We start from the raw sequence: 23502 nt of genomic DNA, 5'->3' as shown, positions 1-23502 counted from the left end.
TGCAACACATTGAGTTTACACACCGTAGTACTGACGTGAGGAGATGCAAAAACTGCACTGCTGGCATCCACTTGTTTTTCTTTTTCCCCTTTTTATTTTAGTTTCTTCTTATAAATATTAACAAATCTGACCAAAAGTACACAGAGAGATAATACTGAAATACAAAAGTTGGTTAGGATGCAGATACAGAGAGTTTCTGCAGCCTTCACATGGTAGCAAAACATCTGTATCAAACATTGCACAAGGCCAGGCATGGTGACCACCACTCTGCATGCAGTTGGGATGGACAGATCTCCACTTAGAAAAGACTGGGGGGCAAAGTGAAGGGACCTATAAACACACCACATGCCCCATGTCCTACTCCACCTCTAAGCATAAGCCAATTTCCTGGCAGGATGTGCTGAAAACCATGGATTGAAAAGTGACCGTGGGAAAAGGGAGGCACAGGCAACCTGGTGCATGTGGAAGCTCAAACCCTAAACCAGGCTTTAAGGTGCTGGCCCAGTGAGAGAGAGGATGAGTTTGGAACATCCTACTTGAGGAGCTGCCAGATCCATGCAGATCTGTAGAATCCTAGGATGGCTTAGGTTGGAGGGGACCTTAGAGATCATCTCATCCAACCTCCCCACCATGGGCAGCAATGTCTGTCAACTAGACTCAGCCATTCGAGGTCTCATCCAACCTGGCCTTGAACACCCCCAGGCAGGACTTACCCACAACCTGTTCCAGATGAAAAACAGGAACATTTCCAATAAGAAAATTCCCCTAGGAACACTGGTTTGGTGGGGGTTTTTCCCCTCCCCCTGATATCAAACAAGGTATAACACACTCACCGCTTTGAAAAATAAAGGTTGGGTTGCCCAAACTCCAAAGAAGTTGGACACAGGGAAGGCGATGGGCAACCAGCAGCTCTTCTGATGGCATGAGAGGTGAAAGGCTGACAAAATCCCTGGTGGGGTGAAACAGGCAGTTGAAAATTTTAGCTCATCCCACCGGCCCTGGCTCTTTGATTGTCCCCCACACCATCCCCCATATCCAACACACATTTGTTGTGTTTGCACAAGAGCCAGTGCCCGGTGGGATGAGGCTTTGGAGCTCCATCCCCACAGGATTCACCCCACTGGATGCAGAAAGGATTACTACTACTAAATGACCCCTTCATTCCTGTGCTGAACATGGAAAACTGGGCTAGGTACTGTTTGAGCCAGAAAATTAACCCAACCCAATGGCCACACTGGAGCTGAACCATCTCTGTGAACACGGTGCTGGCTCAGGTGACAGCTTAGAGCTCTTTGGTTGTGTTTTGGAGGTGGGAAAAGGTGGGGGAAAAAAAGAGGAGAGGAGGAAAATTGATAGAAAAACGTAGCTTGGCTGGAAAAAAAGATAGCTATGCTGAAACCTGGCAGGGAAGAAGTGGTTTTACAGGGACTTTGCTGCTGGTCCACAGCTTCACTGAGCTTTTTATTTTGCCCCCCTCCTAACTTCTGGACATGTGAAGCCTCCCTGGGGAGCAAGAGTGGTCTGTCAGCCTGCCTGGTTCACTTCACCTGGAGAGGACGAGCACAACACTCCTGGAAGGAAAGCAAAGAGTCTCCCAAAGGTTATCAAGGGGCACAACCATTCCAACAGAGGAGCTTTTAAATGCAGAAAAGACTGTAGAGGCCCAAACCACAGAGACTGACAAACCACCAGCGACGTGGCACAACAGCCTTGAGCAAAAGGCCCCAGGTTTGAGGGGAGGCCTTTTGCTCGGCTGAGACATACAAAGGAGACAGACGCATTCATTTTGCCACTGGGTTGCAAGGCAGCGAGGAGCTGATTCCGTAGAGCAAAGTCAGGAGAGGAGTCAGAGCCGCAGTGCATGCAGGCGCGTGGCGCGCACCTGGCTGCGCCCGCCCAGGCGAGGGCACGCGTGTAGGAGCGCCGCAGGGTGTGAAGAGGCCTTTTGGACAAGCCTCAGAGCTTGGGACCTGCTGAGCAGAGCAAACCGCTGCTGCCCCGGCCCCTGGGAAGGGCTTCCCTGCAGCCGGGCTGTGGTGAGGGCTGTCCCGCTCAACCGGCTGCCCCAGTGCCACCATCCCCCATATCCAAAGCCCCACACGAGAGGAGTCCAAAGGCTGTGGCTGCCCTGGGAGTGGATCCGTGGCGCTCAGTCGCTGAGGACGGCCCCTGGCAGCTCGTTTGTTAGCGTGTGCCAGCGCTCGATCTTCTTGTCCTTGTTCTTCAGGCAGTCGAACCAATGCTTCAGCCGCTCGCCTTTGGCATTGATGCCCAGCACCACTCCACCTGCAGAGACAGGCAGGGAGGGGGAGAGGAGAGGTGAGTGCAGAGACAGGCAGGGAGTGCTGAGGGGTGCCAAGGGATGCTAGGGGATGCATAGTCACCAAGGAGCGCTAGGGGATGCCAAAGGATGAAGCCAGATCATGCAGCTGCCTTGATGGCATCTGATGTCACAGCCTGAAGTGACACAACGGGCAGTCACAGCCCAGCTTCCCCAGCCCCTCAGAGCTGTAGTCTGGGACCTGCCCCAGGCTGCTCATACATGTGCTGAGGGCTGGTTCCTGATTGCATTGCAGTGGCTGTCAGGTACTGGGCACTTGTTAGCCACAAATCAGTGATCAGGAACAGAATCACAGCCAGCCTGAGTGTCCAACAGAGACAAATGAAACCCTGCTGAACCTGGGGTTTATTTATAAAGTATCTGGAAAGAGAAGGTGGGAGGGGCTGGGTCTTCTCCCTGCTTGAGTGCTCCTCACAGGGGGTGTCTGAAGCAAGGAACAGTAGGGCTGGCTGTAGGAGAGGCTCAGGGGTAGGAAATAGGTAAAAGCAGAACAGAGTGGAACATGGGGATGGAGCACAAACCAGAAGGCTGGAGAACATGAGGAGAGCAGCAGATGAAAAAAAGAGGAGGCACAGGAGGTGAAGATAAAACAAAAAAACAGAGGTTGAGGAGGTCTCCTGGAGTGCCTCACTCCCTCACCTATGAAGTCGTTGGATTTCCCAATATCATAGTCCCACACTGTAACTTCCAAGGTCTTCTTGGCCAGATCACCATGTTTTATCTCATAGCAAAACTCCTGTTGGGGAGTGAAGACAGAGTCAGGATGAACTCGCTGGGCTGTTGCTCTTTGCCACCCACAGGGAACTCAACCTCCACCCCTCACCTAGTGACTGAGGTTGGTTTTTCTCCTCCTTTTAGGTCCAAGGACTGAGAAAAGCCCCCAGGTGAGAACCACAGCTGGTGAAAACTCACCTCATTGAACTCAGGGTTCAGAGTCTTCTTCTTCACTGCTGTCTTATGCTTTGATTTCTTGTCTTCATCTGGTTTCAGGTAGCTGCAAGGAAACCAACACAGCACAGTCACACACAGGCCCTGTACCCACGCCCAGAAAGGAAACCAGGCAGGACTGCCCAGGCCCTCCTCTGCAGCCTGGGCACAGGCTGAGGCACCTGCAGCTGCATGAGCAGGGTGAGATGGATGTCTAAGACCCCTGGACCTGCAGCTCCATCCTCCAATGCCAAAATGCTGGGAATGTCTGGAGGGAAGCAGTGTGTCCCAAGTTAGGACAAGGGAAGCTGCCAGCTGCCATCAGAGAGCACAGATTATCCCATCTCCAGTCCCTAGGGGACACTGGCACCACACGCATGCTCCAGCATCCTAAAGTAAATGCTCCCATCTCAGAACTAGTCCAGACCTGGGACTGTGTGCCTGGTCTGCTCATCCAGAGCCTTCCCAAGAGACAGAACCCACATGCAGGAGCAAGTGCAGCAGCCACAGCTTCTGGCACTGCTGTTTCCTGCAGATGTTTTGTGGTGCATCAGCAGGGCCAGAAAGCAAATGAAATTAAAGTGTGCTCAGGCTGAGCGGACACCTCAAGTCTGGGCCAGGCCAAAGCAAATCCTTCACTGCTTTGTCTTGGTTCTGCTCCTTTAAACATCAGTTCTGCTTCCTTATTACACTTTCCAGATCTTGCTCATAATTAAAAAATTAGGGCTTGTTCCAAGAAGCATCTCTTGTCTATCTGCTCTGACTTAAGCCCTGCAGGTACAACCTACCCCAGAGAGCACCAGGGGCACCTCAAACCGACCGACGATCTTGCTCCAGGGACTGAGCCTCCCAGGAGCATTTGAAAGAGCAGGAGTGGGGTTTTGTGTGAACACCTTCACTCCTAACAAACAATTAAATGGGAAGGTGCTGCCAGTAAACTCTGTCACTGGCCTCCCAGCAACTCTGCCTTAACAAATAACATCCCTGAAAGTGTCAAAGTGTGGATCAGCACCCTGGGGACAGGGACATAGGATGGGCACAGGGAGGACTCTGCCCTGGCTCCTCCATGCTTTGCAGAGAATGAAAGATGTCATCCACCCAAAACCAGGAGCTGTGGTGGTGCAGGGCTCTGCGACAGCAAACTATGGTCTTCCTCAGCTTCTCTTTTCAACCCCTGCATGAGATCAGCCTCCCTGAGCCACTTGGGTGAGGCTGAGTGCCAGCAGCCCAACAGAGTCATTTTAATGCCTCTTGTTTTTAATATTGCTGGCATTTTCCAGCAGGAAGGCTCTTAACAGTCATTTACATTGCAAAGTGTCAGTGGGACCAGTAAATGTGCCCTGGGCCCTGTTAACCAGGCCCTGGAGTCACCCGAGCCCTGGACTGCGATTAAAGTGCTGTCTGACCTAATTAGACACACGTTGTAATTAGAGCCTTGCCAATGCCGGGCTGGGAGCTGGGCTAGAGCCTCCTCTCCCTTGGCACCCCTGGAAGGTGGTGATTAATTACCTGTTCCTGGGACACTGCTGCTCCTGTGCCACCAGCCAGGAGGGCCAGACCTCATCCAGGAGCCCTCCCAACCCTAGCAGGTATAGTGTGGGCTTCCAGGAGTGAAAAGCCTGGGGTCCAGCAGGAGGGGGAGCAAGGGCTGGGGTTCACCGGGAAGGAAAGCTGAGGCTGGGGGTCACCAGACAGGAAATGCAGGTGCTGGGAGTCACTGAGAAGGAAAGCAAAGCCTCTTCCACATGCTGAGCAAGGTCCAGGACCATCAGGCACAGGCTTCATCCTACTTGGGCAGTATCCATCTTTGTGCTCAGACCCATCACCTGCCAGGCTGGGGCTGTACCACCAGCAAAACCCAACCACACCTGCCTGCTTTGGGCCTTCAGTTCTGTCCCCAGGGCTGTATCCCTGCCGCAGCCCCTCTCCCACACAAGGGCAATGCCAGGGGGCAGTGCTGAGCCTGGCAGGGTGGCACCATGACTACACAGTCACTGCTGAACCAGCAGGGACAAGGCACTGGCCCGGACATGGCCACAGGGCACCGGGTGCTTCCCGCACCCACTGTGCTTTGAGTGGATCTGGAACAGCTGCCGGGCAATAACGCGGCAGGGACCAGAAGCTGCCGCCGCGATGCCCTCATTTGCATCCCCTAATGAGATCAATTTACTTCCACTACAGAGAGAGGCAAGAGGAGGCAGCTTGGCTTGGCCAGGGGCTGCCAGCAGCAGCGCCAGCCCTGCCGGTGTGGCCACACAGCATCACTCACGTTTTCACGTAGGGGTCGGAGTAGCCGTTGGCATCCATGGCGGCCAGGTGGGCGCAGCGGATGATGCCCACCAGCAGCCCCTGCTTCTGTGAGCTGTACTTGAGGGAGATGAGGATCCGACCACGCTCCTCCAGTGACTTGTCCTCTGTTTTATCTATCTGTGGAGGAAACACAGCCAGTCCAGGGGCTGCTCCAGGACATCTGAACACCCACTCCCCGGTGCCAGGGATGTTCACCCCATCCCTGAGCACACCCTTTGCTCCCACACGCCCCAGGAGGAAGCTGCTCTACCTGCAAGCCCAGCGTGGGGTACACTGCTCTGAAGGGCCCACTCACCGGCAGCTGCTTCTCCAGGCAGATGCTGAAATTTTTGGTCTGGTTGGGCTTCAGTTTCTTCAGTGGGATCCTTGTCTCCCCGATGAACTCGTTGTGGCGGAACTTGTCCTCGTCACAGACTGAGATCCTGCAACAAGCACAGGTTTAGCAGGGCTGCTGAGGAGAGGGCAGGTCCCCCCCAGCGAGGACACAACTTCGAGGCCATCATTCCCCAGGTCAGTGACAAGGCAGCTTCTTTACAGGCAGCTGGAGGGCATCAACCCACTGCTAGAGCGTAGCCAGGGCAGCTCACAATGTTTCAGTGTGGCATCTGATACCTTGGTTTGCTTCACCTCTGCAGCTGAGACCCAAGGCTACCAGGACAGTGGGACCAGTTCTGGGGAAGCAGAGGGGTGATGCAGGAGACAGAGGCTGTGCTACACCACGTCTCCCAGATCCATCATGCAGCCCCCCACATGGAGCTACCTGCACACCTCAGCTGAGCCACACAGCCACCGTGGCCATCTCTTCTCCTCAAACCCCATCCTGGCTCCTGCACTCCTCGGGATGGCTGTCACCCTCTCAGGGGTTGGGGTCCCTCCAGGGACATGCTCACAGATTCTGAACATCATGACCTGCACTGCCACAGTTGCTATGTCCAACACACAGCCCAACCCAGGCACTGTCAGCAAAGCAACCCAGAGCCTCAAGTATCCAAATAGCTCTTCCATAAAGGCACCAAAATCATCAGTGACTAAAACTATTCTGAGCTGCTGCCAGCCCAGCTGCATCCTGCCCAGCTGAGGTGGCTCTGCCTAAATCCATTCTCAGACTGCATGGCCAAGAGAAAGGTCCCTCCCCACCAAAGAGCTTAGACACTCTTCTGAGTGTGTCAGCTCTCAGGGGGTCCCTTGGTGCTGGGGCCCTCGCTGCCCCATGCAGGAACAGGAGGAGGTCCTCTGCCACCTCTCCCAACATGCAGACTAAAGCAGGAGGCACTTGTAGCCGCAGCCTGCAAAACACACCACACCTCAGCCAGGAGAAGCTCTCCCAGCCCCAGCGGGGCCCTGGCAGGGCCGGGTCCCGAGGCACGGGCGGTGACGCAGCCTGCGTCCATGGGCAGTGGCAGGCTGCAGAGCCAAGGCTGCTTGCCATGGCAGAGCTATAAATGCCTTCCCTGAGCTGGCAGCTAATGAGTCACTTCTCTGCTGCTTCCCAGCCCATTCCAGGCATCAGGAGAGACGACAGAAGAGCAAAGTTAGTGAATGCACAGAGCCTCTGCTCACAGCTCCTGAAATCCCAGCGAAGGGGCCAGGAGGTGTTGGCTGCCTTGTGAGGGACTAGCTGGCCCCAGCAGCACTGCCTGGAGCTGGGGACAAGGAAAGCCATCTTCAAGGGTGCATCCTGCACTCCCATGGGAACCATACAGTGGGGCTTCTCATCAGTAAAGGAATGGCATTCCCCTTCCTTTTCCTTGCCTTCCTTTCCTTTTCCTCCTTTCTCTTTGTTTAATTTCCCTACAAAGTTTTCTTGTCCATTTAAAAGCTCCTGATTTCTTCTGTCTTTCACCCACTCCCACTGGTGCCCATTTCTCAAGGGATCAAATCCTGTCTTGCCAGGTTTCAACAAGTGAGACCTCTTCAGAAAGAGGTAAGAGTAATTATAGAGAAATGGTGCCCTGTGATCCTGCCTCAGAGTAATGAACTGCACACCATGCCTCAGGCCTCTGCAGTGCCTGGATGGTTTGTCTGTGGAAGCTGCATCCAGGAAGGGTTTGACCATCTTCATGCCCACAGATAAGTAACAAGATGATGAGGGAGCCAGCACAAGGACTGTCAGGGCCAGCGAGTAACAGAAGAAGAAGGTCTGGAAACAAATTCCAGTTTCCAAGTTGGGGAATGCTGCTTTCCAGAAAACCATAGCTGGCTGCAGCGTTACTATAGATACCCACTAAACCCCCACCCCATTGCAACAGTAAAATCCTCAAAGAGAATCTCAAATGCAGGCACAATATTTCCTATTTCCTCTCCTCCTCTCACCTCCCTTCTACAGAACAAAACAGAAAAAGGAGCAGCGGCAGCTCCAGACAAGAAGTGGCACTTGCCAGGCATGCACAACTCCACACCCATCTGGCCAAGGCTCTGGGGAGTGAAAGCAAGAGCTCTGGAGAAGAGCTGGGCTGGAGTGAAAGCAAGAGCTCTGGAGGAGAGCTGGGCTGGAGGGAAAGCAAGAGCTCTGGAGGAGAGCAAGAGATCTAGAGGAGAGCTGGGCTGGAGGGAAAGCAAGAGCTCTGGAGGAGAGCAAGAGCTCTGGAGGAGAGCTGGGCTGGAGGGAAAGCAAGAGCTCCGGAGGAGAGCTGGGCTGGAGGGAAAGCAAGAGCTCTGGAGGAGAGCTGGGCTGGAGGGAAAGCAAGAGCTCTGGAGGAGAGCTGGGCTGGAGGGAAAGCAAGAGCTCTGGAGGAGAGCTGGGCTGAAGAGAGAGGAGTGTGGACCTCACAGGGAGCTGACAGCCAGGGCTATATTTTTACACCCAGGAGAGGGAGGCTTTGGTGCTAGTTTTACCTCATCAGAACACGACTAATAAGATCTTCCCCTGACAATGTCCAGATGCACCCCGGAAGCACAAGAAAAAGATACCAAATGCAATGTCCTACACACTGTGAAGCTCCAGAACCACCCGGGATGGGCAGACACCCAGGAAGGAAGAGGTTGGAAAATTTCAGTGGTGGTGGCAGGGAGAGCCCCTCCAGTGTCACAGTGGGAGAGGCAGGAGAATCACACTGAGCCCCAGGGAAGCCCCTTGCTCCCCCCGACCAAGTAACTCTGCGGGCACCAGCCCCTGAGCAGCTCAGAGACCTTCAGCTGCTGTCCCTGAGCTGCACAGTGGAGCTGGAGACATCACCAAGTTTCTCCTAGCCCTCTTTTCCCCCGGCACCTGTGGCCACCTCTCAGGAGGATACTCACATTTTGTGCCCATCTGTGTGTAGTGCCGAGGTGGTTCAGACACAGAGTTCTGTGCCAGCCCTTGGACTCAGGCTGGCTGTGGCTCATCATCACCAGGACAGTTTGTAACTCAGGCAGGCTGGTGGCGCCCTGGCCCACGGGCGAAGGCAGGCAGCCTGAGCCAGGGGCAGCTCCTGCCCTCCCTTTGGAAGCAGGCACAATGCAATCACACCAGCTTGGATTTTCTCACAGGGAACCGACGCGGTGGGAAAAAATCAGCTCCATGACAAAAACCAAGAGATGCCCCTGGCAGCCACGCTCACCTGCCAGCCCGAGCCCTCAACTCAAACACCATCCCTCCCTTGCCTCTCTTCATTAAACCCAGCCTGGCTTCTGCTTTGACAGCTTCCACCGAGGGGTCTTGATCTCTAAGTTAAGGGCTGTGAAAGCCACCTTGAAAGAGAACTAAGCAGCAAGTGCACAATCATAGCTCATTAAACTTCTTCTCCCTCCTACTCAGCCCGGGCTCCTGGGTTACAGTCCTGACTCACCGCCGCTCAGGCTGACTCACAACTTCTGCTCTCACACACGTTCCTCTGGCCACTTTCCCACCGCAGGCAGGGGAGAGCAGGGGGGCACTGAGGACCTTTTTCCACAACACACATGCACGTAACAAGCAGCGGTGCCTGAAGATGCATCTCCTGTCTCTGACACAGATCTCTTATGGTCCTTACAGCAACTTGGGAGGCTCTCAGAGGAGCAGCAGATGTGCAGGTGATGTCTGCTTGGATTAAGGGCAGGCAATGCCTGGCAAGGAGAGAAAATGGGAAAAGGTGCCACCCTGGGACTGCCCGGCTTTCCCAAAAGCCAAGGGAGGATGCAGTGCCAGGCTCCATCACAAAATCCCTCAAACAGCGAGCACAGACACCCCATGAAAGCGAGATGAAATGAGGAGTGTGCCTGCAGTTCTGGAGGCAACCTCATTCAGTGCTCCTGGAGCAAAGCTGTTTGGTGGGACCCTGAAGCTCTGGGTGTCTGCAGAACGTCTATTAGACCTGATCAAATACTGTTTTCTGAATAATATATTTAATGAGTCATAATGTTTGTCAAACACATGATTAAACAAAGAATTCCTGGCATTCGTGGGCTAGCTGAGTGGCACATGAATAATGCATGGCTCTGCCAGTGTATCTGGATATGAATAACTGTATCCAATAGCTGGCCAGCCCTGATATTTATCATGAACCCAATCTATTTATTGCCCGTTACATGCATTGTTTCAACGCAGGAGATTTGACTCTGCCTATGTTAATTTCCCCTCCAGCATTCCTCTGCTGCCCCTGGTCCTGCACCCTGGCTCCCCACTACCAGAGACCACAGCTGAGCTGCTGGGGTGTGGTCGTGCTTAGATCACAGAGAGGGACTGGGAGAGGGGAATGCAGGGTGGGATTTAGCCCTGATGCTGGCAAGGAACCTGCTCCCAAGCCCAGCAACTCCAGCCCTCTGAGCCCAGCATCTTTGGAGCAGCTCCGAATGTGCCTTCTCTCGGGCTGGTGGGTGGGTTGGTTAATCCCTATTAAGCCTTGGGCTAGACTCAAGGATATTTAATTCAATGAATGAATAAGACCTTTCGAGATCCTCCCACCTGCTGCGCTTCATGAAATCTGAGGTAGCTGCTGGTTTCTGAGGGCGTTGATTCATTAACAAAACCCTGCTTGCCAGCGCAATTAGCTGAGCTGCCTTCACCTCTCCTTCTCCCTTGGGGGTGGCCCTGCTTGGGGAGGTGATCCACAGCAGCTCCTGGGGCTTGGGTCTGCCGCTTGACCAGCTCAGCCAAGGCTGCACAGGGATGAGAGGCAGCTTGTTAGGACACGGTGTGGGGCCGGGGGGCCCGGGCAAGAAGGGACTCATTGCTCTGCTCTTCAGGAGGAAAAGGATGCTCCTGCTCTGGTCCCTGCAACCAGGTGAATGCCACTTGTTCCCCAGCAGGTCTTCAGGCACTCTGTGCCCACACTAACCCATGCTGGACACGTTTCCACCAAGAGCCCGGGTGGGCAGAGAAGACTTTTTTGGGTGCTTTTCCACTACATCCGAGGCTCTGCAGGCAGCCGGGAGGCGAAGGCTGGCAGCAGCTTTGATCTCCTTCCTTATTCCTACATTAAAGAGATTTTGCATTCGTCTTCTCTGCCCCTGTGCATCGCAGCACCAAGGAGGCACCTGAGGAACAATCACCTCCCAGACCGAGGGGAGCATCACTCATGCTCTTTCAACTCCAGACAGATGCCTTGCAGGAGCCTCGCCTCATTAGCACCAGGGAACCCAGCGGCCCCACAGCTTTGAAGTTGGCCCTTCCTGGAGGAGGAGGAGATATTTTACCAAGATGATGGATGGGGGAAGTGAAGCACCGAAGGTGGGAAGACACATGGCATGGGAGGGTGAAGAGCCATTGTCACTGGTGTGATGGACAGCCTCATAGAGGAGAAAGATCTCAACTCACACCAAAATAAAAAGACCTTAGAGAGCTCCAGACAACAAGCACTGAGGTCACTGTTGAGGTCCTCAGCTCATCCATCCCTCCTCCTGTAAAGCAAAGCTCCCAATTCAGCTGGGCAGCTCTTCTGCTAGTATTGAGTGATAGAACAAGAGGAAATGGTCTCAAGTTGTGCCAGAGGAGGTTTAAGTTGAATATTAGGTACAATCTCTCTACTGCAAGAGTGGTCAGGCATGGAAACAGGCTGCCCAGGGAGGTGATGGAGCCACCATCCAGGGAGGTGTTCAAAAAACAAGCAGGCATGGCATCTGGGGACACGGCTTAATGACCGTGGAGGTGTTAAGCTGATGCTTGTACTTGATCTTAAAGGTCTTTTCCAAGCAAAATGATTCTATGACTCTCCGATTCTGTGGGTGTCCCTGTGAGGAGCTGCCACATTTCGCAGTCCTGCATCCTTCTACTCGATTAAGCATCCAGTGTTTGAAAAGAAGAAAATTCAAGTAAGGAATTAAAATAAAAAGTGGCTTTTTCTGCCTCCTGGCTGGTTTGAAAGAAGTCTTTCTTTTATCTTATCTAAACCTGCCTCAGGATAAATAAATAAAATCTCCTTTGCCAATATCTTCAAGCATAAAAACAGAGAAAGGAAAAAGTGGAGTTGGGGAATTGCTCTTAAGGAAAATGAAAAGCACTTGAATTTTAGGCTCTGGCTCCCCTGTGCAACATAATAAATACAGCCACAGTGCTCAGAAGCTTGTTCTAGCAGAAGAATTCCCTGAGTCATAGGCAAGAGTTTGAGATCCCACCTGAAATACTGCCTAACCCATTGGGAAGAGCAGCTGGCACATGCCCAGTGCCTGAGGGCAGGCAGGGCCCTGCTGCCAAGGCCAGAAGTAATGAGCACAGTGAAGCCACCAAAGGTGTAAGAGCTGCACTTCATCTGAACCTTCACACACCAACCCACACGAGGGACATTCTTGAAAGGGACCAGAGTCCTGACTAGAAATTTTTTGGGGGTCCACACAAGAGAAGAGGCTGAAACCCCCTAGGAAGACTCAACACAGCCAGGACAGAAGGTGGCTCTCATGCCATGCAACAGCCCCACGGCAGAGGTGCCAGCTGGAAAATCTTCTCCAACAAAAAGTTTGTTTCTTTGTCTCCGGTTTGTGTCTTTAATTCTTCATTTCCAGGCTTGGGGACAGGCTCCAGCAAAGGCCATCAGTTAGCTGCAAATGCCAGTGACTCAGAACTGCACTTGGATGCTTCTCTCCACATAGAAAAGATTCTGATCCTTAATTATCACCTAATTCACCAGGGTCGGCTGCTGGCAAGGAAACCTCAGCTGCAATGTGCAGTCTTGGTGCAGAGTGCTGGAGAGCCTGGGAACCTCCCTGCAAAGAGGCAGCTCTGATGGATGAGAAGGTGTGGGATAGATGGCCCTGGTGGCATGAGAAGGTGCCAAAAGATGGGGACCCTGTCCCTGCACAGGCAGATGAGGCTTTGCAGGGAGTGTCGCTCCCCACAGGGCCTGACTGGGAGCTCACACAGGGCACCTGCACCAGGGGTGAGCCTGAGCCTCCCCCTCAGCTCCCTGAAAGGAGCCCTTTGAAGCTGTTTGGGTAATTGGCCATTAACCGACCTTGCCAGCAATTTCCTAAGCTCCCCACGGAGCTCCCAAGACAGAAATGCCACCTCTGTTCAGCCACATCCACCCACACAGCAAGTGTATCAGCATGGAGTCCTGGGGTCAAGGGTCTGTGCATGGCACTTAGTACTGAGCCCTGCAGGAGCCGATGGCCAAGCCTGGCTCCCCATTGACCAGTCTGATGGGCAGGAGTTGGAATGGGCTAACAAGAGATTTCTGCAGGGAGCATCACAGAATCATACAGGATAATGCAATTACTTTGGTTGGGAAAGACCTCTAAGACCATCGAGTCCAACTGTCAGCCCAACACCACTACAGCCACTAAACCACATCTCCAAGGGCCACGTCCACAAGTTCCCTGAACATGTCCAGGGTGGTGACTCCATCTCCCTGGGCAGCCTCTTCCAACACCTGACCACAAGAAACATTTTCTCTTGCTCTATCACCTAACAATAGAGAGGAGAGACCAAGCCCTGCCTCACTCCATCCTCCTTTCAGGGAGCTGCAGAGAGCAGCGTGGCCCCTCTTCCCTTAGGCTCCTCTTCTCCAGAATGAACAAGCCCAGTTCCTTCAGGCATTCCTCACCAGATCTGCTCTCTAAAGGGTAAATCCAGCCCGGCTCACACACATCCCTGCATATCACCCTGCCACTGAGTAACCCACTCCTCCCTGCTGCCTCTCCAGAGTGGGTGAGCACAGCCCTCCCCCAGGGATGACCAGCCACCAGGACCCCAAAAAGGCAGGGAGTGGTGTCAAGCCCTCCTGCTCCGTGGTACCTTTCAGCAAACAACTCAGCCGAGCATCTCTCTACAAACCGATTTCCATGCTTGAAGAGGCTGAAAACTTCAAAGCCTGGAGTGAAAAATACCCACCCCTCATCACAAAGCAGAGGCTCTCCAGCCCAACAGGCCTGCAGCACTTTCAGCATGACTAATGCTTTCCATCTGAAATAATCATCCGCCGCGCTAAATTTCTCATCTCTATGCACGCTGCAGACAACAGGTAGGCTCTGCCCAAATTCACCCCTCAGCAGCACCTTTTCTAAGGCAGCTTTTGTGTTCTCACCGTGGGGAAAACAATAACCTCCCGGAGTGCCTGCAAATAAGCAAGGTCAGATTGCAGCCACGGAGCTGATGAAGCCCTGAGTCCTCAGAGCAGGACGCAAAATCCTCTTTTGTTTGACAGCAGATCTGCGGGCAAACCTTCTTGCAGAGTGGTCCCAGATCGGGGTGGTGATGCAGTGGCCAAGGACACCCTCTCTGGGCAGGATCTGTCCACAGCCTCTGGATCACGCCCTGACCTCACCCAGGTGGGACAGTGGCCAAGACACAAACCCCTTTGTGCTCACAGAGGTCTGCTCCTGCCAAAGCAGTGCTTCCAGGCTCCCATGGCCCCACCAAGCTCCCCTGCCCGCCTCTAGCTCCACACAACGTTCCCCCAGCCCCTGGGAGATGCTGCTAGGAGATGCTGAACACGCAGAGATTGAACCAAAGAATGAAATAGATAGGCACAAACTTCTGTCATTTAGTTTGACAATAATTTTGTCATAATGTCAATATTGTCATTTAGTTTGACAATAATTCATGGATGCCTCCAGCTTTCTTTCAAAAAGCTCAACCTTAAAATGTGCCCAGAGCTTTACCAGGGGATTTTCCCAGCAAGGCATGATCACAAAGACTTAACACACACATGGGGTGAAGAGCTGGACATGAAGAGGTTAAAACCAAACCCAAGTAACATCACCCCTGCAGGCAGGAGCCCAGCCAGTGAGTATGAAGCTAATGACAAAGCAGGACCACACTCCTCAGCAGCTGCACACATCAGGCGTGGGCAGGGTAGGAGTGATGGACTGTGCATGAGCTTTGGTGGGGAGTAACTCTGCCCTGCACTGCAGCAGGATCACCCTGTGGGGCTGGGCCACGGGAGGCCCTATGAGGTCGCCCAGGAAATAGGGAGGGATGCTTGGGGCAGCCTGAGGAACATGAGTTAGGTCCCCCTCCCTGGTGCCAGGCTCAGCACCCTGCTCACCCCCCTGGGGTCCTACCGCAGGGTCTTGCGGATCATGTCCTCGTCGGTGATGCCATAGTAGGTGAGGGTCTCGTTCCAGGTGGGGTTCAGGGTGTTGTGCAGCGTTTTGGTTCTCAGCTTATTTGCCTGGAAAAACAAAGGAGACAGCAGTCAGTGACACCCAGCCCCAGGCGATCGTCTGGGCACCGATGGACAGAGGAGAGAAAATGCTGCTGCATTTGCTGCTGTTGCCCTTCTGTGCCAATCTGCAAAACAGGAGGCTCAAATCCTCCCCCGGCCACGGAAATACACAGAGGGGCAGAGACACAGCAACTCAGTGGCTCATTTGCAAAGCAATCCAACCCCACATGCTGGAGGGAGCCAGCAAAACGAGAACCTTGGCAGAGCGCAGCGAGAGGATGGGGATTTCACTTATGCAGCAGAAGAGAGAGAGGAGGAAAAATGTCTTTTCAGGTTCATTAAAAAATACCAATTTGCTGTTCTGTCTGTTTATTTGCATTCCTGCTCCCAGCACAGCTCCCGTTCCTGCCTGACTCAAAATAACTTCCTTGATAAGCGTTTTGTTAGCACTGGCAACTCTTTTCAACACCATAGCTCTGCAGAGTGGGAGCTGGGAACAGTGGGGCTGTTGTAGCAGCTCATGTCACCGGCATGGATGGGGAATCCAGGCACACATCAGCCCCCTAGATCACTGGACACTGATCTCCCTACCCCCTGAGCCACCTGCTTCTGTCGGGGACAGAGAAAGAGCAGAAGCAAAGGGCTGGAGGCTTTGGATGGGGCTTCTCCCAAAATTCCCCAGCCTGGGACAGCCAGGGCAGCAATTTTCCCTCCAAACAGGTATGAATTCAGAAAGCTCAATCCCTGCCTCAGCCACTGTTAAGTTGAGGAACTCTGAGGAAATCAACACTTCAAAGTTGTCTTGTATGTCTTTATGGGGAGCTGCTGCCTTCTCCATCTTTGTTCACCAGCCCTGAGCTAAATGTGAGCGGGAGATGAAGCGTGGGGTGAAGAAAAGAGCTTATGCTTGCAGCTAAGAGAGAGGTCACCTTATTGGCAAGTCCCTTCTCCACCAAAAGCACCTCAAGCACACAGCCTCTTCCACATCAGCTAGGTACGGCCACCAGCTGGAAGAGCTGCTGGTGCAGTGCAGCCATCAAGGGGTCATGGCACAGCATCTTGCTCCCAAACACTGTGCAAAGCCACTGCTTGCTCTAGGTTTGATCTCTCAGAGTCAGAGAAAGTCTCTGTATTCTGTGTGGTGCTCTCATTTAGGTTTCCAAAGCCATTTCTGCCTCTGAAAGAAATTCTGGCAGCACTGCAGCGGCTGGATGAGAAGCTACAAAATGTTGAGCACCAGGACAAGAGATCCCAGGAGCAAGGCAGGATGCTCCAGGAGCTGACCAGGGTGCAGGGGCAAAGGCTCAATTAGCAGCAGCATCTAAATCCCTGCGACGCCAGCCACCTTCCCCACCTCTCAGGCAGGAGTTTGTTTGCAGTGTGGGAGGAAACGCTGCTGCTCCCAGGCACCAACCTCACTGTGTCGAATGCTGCTCACCTGGAGGCATGTCCAAGGGCAAGATCAGAGCGATGCAGACTGAAGGAGACTGCAGATGGGTGCTCATATTTATGGCCTACTGCTGTCATTAACAGCCTATTTGCCTCAAATCTTTGTGAAGTTGCTTCAAACAAGGCAACCCAGGTTTCAACCCACACTTACTTTATCTCCTTCCTTGGCGATACTGTGGCCAGGGTCCAGCCCAAGCAGCAAGAGATATATCAGAGAGGAAGTGTAAAGTTTGCTGAGGGGTGACAAGGAGAGCAGGGAAAGCACTCTGGTGGCACCCACTGCCTGCTCAGACTTGATGGGGCTGAAGCCTCTGGAGCCAGGGAGGAAGGTGAATTTAGACGATGGGGCGGCATGATGGGCATCACCCAGCAGCTAACACTGCCCTGGACAAGCAACATGAATTAAACTGAGCTCTCAAGTGCCTTTTTCTTCCATCTGGAATGGCTCAGTAGTCAGTAATCAGCTCATGTGGAGAGCTCTGCATGAAGCAAACACATGATAGAATTGCAGAACACCAGAGTGGAAGGCACCTCAAGGATCACCTGGTCCAACCTTTCTGACTGAGAGGGGATCTAATAAATGTTTACAAATATCTGAGGGCTGGGGGTCAGGAGCAAGGGGACAGGCTCTGCTCACCTGCTGCCTGGGATAGGACAATGAGCAATGGATGGAAGCTGCAGCACAGGAGGTTCCAGCTCAACACAAGGGAGAACTTCTTTCCTGTAAGGGTCACAGAGCACTGGCACAGGCTGCCCAGAGAGGCTGTGGAGTCTCCTTCTCTGGAGACTTTCAAGGCCTGTCTGGATGTGTTCCTCTGTGACCTGAGCTCTAGATTGTATGGCCCTGCTCTGGCAGGGGGGTTGGACTCGACCATCTCTTTGGGTCCCTTCCAAGCCCTGACATCCTGTGAGCCTGTGATCTAGTCAAAACAATTCTACATTTCCATGAAACATCCACAAGCCCCCCAGACCTGCTCAGTTCTCCCAGAGCAGATTTTGGGCAGTGCCGTTTGAAAACACAGCACAAAGCCAGAGCAACCACAGAGGGAGGTGGGCGCAAGGAGAGGGCTCCCCCCACCCCGCTCCTCCACAAGCCGCTCCGGACTCGCCCAACCTGCAGCTCCTGCACTACCCTCGGCTCAGAGCTTCCCCCCTGCCTCTCCGGTCTCCATCACCTCCAGCAGAAATGCTAATCAATGCATTTGCAAAACATGGAAGTGGCAGATAGCATCGCTGATGGAAGCGCTCCCGGCGCTCCCCTTTCCAGCGGAACCTGAAATGTGGTTACAAACTCCCTCTACCGCCCTGAACATTAGGAATTAATTCAGCCGAACCGTAACAAGTAAATACACCTCCCCTCCCCCCCAAAAAAGCTCGTTCCTTTAGTGTGAAATAAGACTGCAATTAATATTCATAACACATACATTTAGCATTTAAATCCAGCCTCCCCATCAGTTACACCCAGCTCTCACTACACATCAATATCTTTAATTACTCCTCTCTCCAGCAAGCGCTGAACCTAAGTAGATGGAATTATTTCCCTTACGATTAATACTCTGCTTCTTTATGATCTGAGGGGGAGTGCAAACGCAGAAGAAAAAGGGAATTTTAAAAAAGGAGATGGTTATAGAGCCACAGACTGGTAGGGGTTGGAAGGGCCCTCTGGAGATCATCGAGTCCAACCCCCGCAGCCAAGGCAGAGTCACTCAGGGCAGGCCACAGAGGCTCTGGAATGCCCCCACAGAAGGAGGCTCCACAACCGTTCTGGGCAGCCTGCTCCACGGCTCCAGCACCCTCATGGCAAAAAAGTACCTCCTTGTGTTAAGATGGAACTTCCTGTGTTCTACTTTGTGTCTATTTCACTTCATCTTATCACTGGAGACCACTGAAAACAGCCTGAGCCCTTCTTCTTGACACCCACCCTCTAGACATCTAGAAACCTTCATCAGATCTCCTCTCAGACTCCTCTTCTCCAGGCTAAACAGCTCTGCCTGCACATATCCTTCCACTGTTTCAATTTCGAGGAGGACAGAGGAGTTAAAAAAGAACAACTCAACCCCACCCCAAACCTCTCTCCCCAGCAGGTGCAGCACAGCTTCAGATTGTTTCACTAGGTTATTCCCTGGGGGATTCTGGAGTGCAGTGTTTGCAGTCCCTGCTCCCAAGGGTGAGGATTCAGGGCTGGCACCCAGATCCCAGAGGCATTTGCCACCCTGCAAGGATGAATTTAGTTCAAGTCCATTCCCACTGCCACCTTCTCACCTGAGAGAGAGCTAGACAGAAGATTCAAGGTCTGGCTGCAGGAATCAGCAGCCCCTGGGTGAAGAGCTTGTCCCCAGGGAGCCTCCCAGCTGTGCTTTCTAAGGGAAAGGTGAAGGGAAGCAGGGCGAAGGTCTCACCTTACTGGCTCCAGGAAGCAAGTGCAATTTCACATATGGATCTGCCAAACCATTGTGGTCCATCGGCTTCAGGCCCTGCAGAGGGAACAGCAGAAGCAGGAGTCAGGACAAGAGCACCTCTTCAGCAGATGAGGGTGGCTTTGCTGAGTCCATCTGCCGGCGGAGGGAAGGTGGAGAACAGAGCTGGAGCAGGGTTTGGGCTGCGCAGCAAAAGCCGAGCAGGCTCAGCCCTCTGCCGCCTGCGCCAAGGAGGGGCTGCAGGAAGCTTCTCACCTGCACCTGGCAGCGGCCACAAAGCTCCTCGCTGCTCTCCCAGCAGCTGCCTCTGACACCCTGATCACGATCAATTTGAGGGTTAGCTAAATACAGCGCAGTGGTTCTCAAGGTTTGCAATTACCGGGGTTTGCCATTTAGCAATTGGTCCCGAGCAAACACGCCCCTCACCCCTCTGCTGTCACCGCGGGTCTCCAGAGTGCTCCCCCGGGCTGGGACAGCACCTACCTACTGCTCCTTGGGAAGGCACCGCTGAGAGAAGCGCGGCTTGGGCGGCTGCTGCCAGCCGACTGCTGTGGGGTTTGCAGGGACATCTGAAGGCTCTGGAGCACAAACACAAGGAAATGCTCACCATGGCCATTCCTAAGGGATTGCCTGTGAGACCGTCACAGCTCTTAAAGGCTGATGTGGGTCTTGTTTGTTAGAGTGATGGAGCTGATTCTGTTTAGGGCAGAAGGAGGAGACAAACCTGCTCCTATTCTAAACAAGCAGCAGGCTGAAAACTATTCAAGGGTGAGGGACAAACCCAACCCAAAGCTGCTGCTGCACAGACCAGGTGGAAACCAACTCCATGGGGTAGGGAAGCAACACAGGAGCATGAAAAATGGAGCCTAATTTTTAGTAGTCCTAAGTGGAAATGATAAAAGCTACATCATTTAAGCCCTTGGATCATTTCCAGGCTGGCTGCAGGATCCCTGCAGGAGTTATTTCTAGGCTGGCTGAAGACAATCCTCTGCCTGGATCAGAGGAGAGCTTCTCTGCAGAAGTACCCATCCAACCCCAGCTCCATCTCAGGCATGGAACTCAGGCTGGCTGATGTTAAGGACTCGCCACACCCTTCACATGATGAGCAGAGCATTTAGTGCCCAGAATTAATGAGTGTGTGCAGCTGCCAGGGATCCACCTGGCAGGGAAGCAATCCTGTGGGCTGCTGGGGGAAAGGATGCATGTGAGGAAAATGTAATCATCAGGGCCTGTCTTGGGCAAATCAAAGAGAGAAATGCTGGGAAATAGCTTCCATGCTTTGCAGGTACAAAATAACACATCCAGCAAAACCCACAGCTCCAGGCAGCCCCTTGGGACACTCCTGTCTTACCCCTCCCTGATTTGCACAACTCAGCCAAGGGTCTGAGCTGCTCCTGACCTTGGAGAGGACTCTGCTTCAGAGACCAGCATACTGCCCTGGGGCAGGGGAGACCAAATGGTGCCCAGCAAAGAGGATTTTGCTTCTAAAGCAGAGCCAAAAGGATAAAAATATCAGCAGTGAATGGAGGCTAAATGTCTCTGCTTTCACTACAGTGCCTCTCGGGTGATGTCCCTGGCCCAGGAAGGCAGCAGATAGAGAAAACAGGAGGAAGGTAGTGGTGTCAGCTGCGACTCCACGGGCAGACACAGCAGCGAGGGGCTGGGCTGGTCCCCAGGCTCTGGAAGGGATCTGACTGGGTGTGCAAACTGCTCACGGCTGAGGAAAGCAAAAGCTCTGCCCCACCTCCCCATCCCCTCCAGGGTGCCCCACGGGCCCAATGCTGCACAGCAAACGACATCAAATGCAACCAAGCAAATTCCCAGGAAAATGGATGGAGAAAGACAGCTCTGTAATTCACCCATCAATTCACCTCAATTAAATTACCTTCTGAGGAGGCTATTAAAGGCTTTTTTAATAGATGGGCTATGGAAGATGAATTGACAGGAGCCTAGAAAATGGCTTCTAATGTCACATCTCACTCCCTCCCATGTCACTTGATACGAGTTTGGAACAGGGATGTGCCTACCGTGAGAATAGCCCTTGTGGCTCTACCCTGCAAAGCTGCTCCCATAGGAGCGTGCACCTTACCCCAGGGACCTGCTGAGGAACCAGCACCATTGCCTCCTGTGCCTGGAGAGGGATCTCCAGCCTAAAGCTCCTAGAGAGTCGAGGAGCAGAGGAGGCTCATGCATGATGGCAGTGGCCCACTGGCTTCAGCCAGCACAGATCCAGCTCCAACCAGTCCTCCTGCCAGCACCGACTTACGCTGCTGTGCAACAAGGCAATGGGGCTGAAACTGTTTCATCTTTCCCTTCTTCTACCCAACCCCAACATCCCTGCTGCAATCCCTCAGAGACCGACAGCCCCGCTGCATCCCAGCCCCTGCCAGCTGCTCTCCGTGCCAGTGACATTTAGCTAATCAATAGGATTTAATTACCAGTCAGGCTAATCGGGCTGCCGATTAACGCCGCGCTAGAGGCATACAGAAATCACAGCAGGAGGATTCGTTCCATCGTTTGCCCCAGGGCAAGCTGCCTGCCTGCTGAGCCGGCTTCCCACTGCCCAAAAAACAGCCCGGGCACCTTCTCACAGGCCCAGGCATCCCATACTGAAATGGGACAAACCACCCCAATAGCCCAGAGGACACAGAGCCTGGAGACAGGAATCTCCCTGCAGTGATAAATATTTATGAGTAAATCCATAAGTAATACTCAGCGCAGCCCTCCAGTGCTCGGCTTCAGCTGCAAGGGGGGGAGCATCCAAACGCTTGGCAGGGTGGAAACTCCTGGGTATTTTCTAACCGTGGCTGCAGCCACCAAGGCAAGAGAGCAGTCCCCAGCTAGGCTCAAACTGGCAGTGTTTGCTCTACGTGGCCTGCCTGGGGCCAGGGAGCTGCCTGCACTGCCGCCTAGCCAGCTGCCCACCCCACTGCCTGCCCAGCCAGCTGAGACTCACCCGCAGCATTTTCTTCCTGGAAGTAGGAGGGCAATGGAGCTACAGGACAGCACAGCCCCACGATGCCTGCACTGCCTCACACCCCTACAGACGCCCCTATAGCAGGTCATTACCTTGCTCTAAGTAGCAGGATGGGATCTGCAGAACCGAGCAGAAAACGAGCCCCTCACCCACGCCATGGCACAGCATGCCAGGGCACAGACTCTGGTGCCTGCACTTTCACTGTATCATTTTCTGTCTCATTTTCTAGGAGAGGGTAATGCCTAGCACAGCACAGAGGCAGCCCAGTTGTTTCCCACAGACAGTGGGAGGTGTAACCCCAGAAGGACACATGGACACATGCATACACAACAGCAGGCAGCAAGGGCAGAGCCCTCCTGCCACACATCTGCTCCTGCGACCCAGATGCAGGCTCCCAGCCCACCTTGATATATTCTCCCACTGCCCAGAGCAGAGCTGCACCATGCCTGAAGCGTGAAAGGCAGGGGATGGACAGAGCTGCTGCCAACACCCAGAGTCAGCAGCGTGAGGCAGCTGCTGGCAGCCTGCCTGCTCCTGTCGGCACAGGGTCCTGAGCTTCTGCTGGCCAGGGAGAGGCAGCAGGAACACTGACCATGCCACTGCTCCAGCTGGGGAGTGATGTGGGTTCTTTCCTCCCTGGCACTGCAATGCCCCAAGCCGACGTCTGCTTTGGCCCCACAGTGCAACAGCAGCGAGCCCTGACACTTCTGCCTGACACAGGGCTCACACCAGCACGGCAGGAGAGACAACCTGGTGCTGGCACAGACAGCGTGGAGAGGGGAGAAGTGTTGCTGAGACCATACCCTGACAACATCTGCTGAAGGCAACACCAAAGTGTAGGACTATCCTAAGAGGTTAAAGTTGGAGGGAAATGCACCTTGAGTGCCCCTTCCCTCACTCTTCAGAGGATTTGCCTCACAATCCAGATGGGAGCTAACAGTGGCCCTGCACATAATCCCATCATCACCAGGAGGAACCAGCACCCTCGCTTCCCCAGCTAGAGCCTGCAGAGACACCAGCTGCTGGAAGCCTTCCTAAACCAGCCTCAGACATCCATCTGCCACCAGGCACAAAGTGCCTGGTGGCAGGTCACCTCTACATGCTGTTAGAGAAACTGAGGCACCAAGTGCCTCATTTCTGGTTTGAACACAGTCTGGGGATACCCCTGCAGCTATTGGCTTCTGCACCGCAATAAAGCAAACTTCCTTTCATTCCCTATTCCAGCTGCATCCAAGCTTGGGATGTTGACTGCTCTGAAGCTCTGGAAACAGCCAGCATCTCTTCTCAGATCCTACTGCAAATGCACACCAAGAAATGCCTCAGGTGTCCCCAGGGCAAGCACCCCAGGAGGAGAAGCTGTCCTGACCTGCACAATACAGCAGCAGAAAATCGGTGTGGAGGCTGGGATAGATTTAACCCACTCTCAGTGCCTTCAGGAGCCTGCTAACCCCCTTCCTGTGACCATGAGCTGAAAACGGGACTTGAGAAGGACATCAGTAGATATAAAAATGCTGGAAATTAAATAAACAGAGAACCAAAGAGCTAAAAGGTGTAGGGGGAGGAAGGGGGTGTTACCGAAGGGAG

At 53.5% G+C, this 23502-nt stretch overlaps 1 protein-coding gene across 1 annotated transcript in view; it reads right to left on the bottom strand.

Moving 5' to 3' along the window:
* Positions 1-71: 71 nt before the first annotated feature.
* Positions 72-23502, bottom strand: part of DOC2B (double C2 domain beta) — a 38597-nt gene continuing 15166 nt past the window's right edge. Inside the window, exons 3-9 of the mRNA XM_064166424.1 lie at positions 18924-18998; positions 14972-15081; positions 5874-6000; positions 5538-5695; positions 3254-3335; positions 2981-3077; positions 72-2286 (exon numbers count right to left, since the gene is read on the bottom strand). Of these exons, the coding sequence (XP_064022494.1) occupies positions 2150-2286; positions 2981-3077; positions 3254-3335; positions 5538-5695; positions 5874-6000; positions 14972-15081; positions 18924-18998 (786 nt within the window). The 3' untranslated portion in view covers positions 72-2149. The remainder of the gene's footprint in view (positions 2287-2980; positions 3078-3253; positions 3336-5537; positions 5696-5873; positions 6001-14971; positions 15082-18923; positions 18999-23502) is intronic.

This window comes from Pogoniulus pusillus, chromosome 27 (assembly GCF_015220805.1).
Source record: "Pogoniulus pusillus isolate bPogPus1 chromosome 27, bPogPus1.pri, whole genome shotgun sequence".
Classification (NCBI taxonomy): domain Eukaryota; kingdom Metazoa; phylum Chordata; class Aves; order Piciformes; family Lybiidae; genus Pogoniulus; species Pogoniulus pusillus.
The sequence above is the reverse complement of the archived record's forward strand: the minus strand, read 5'-3'. Positions and strand labels throughout refer to the sequence as shown.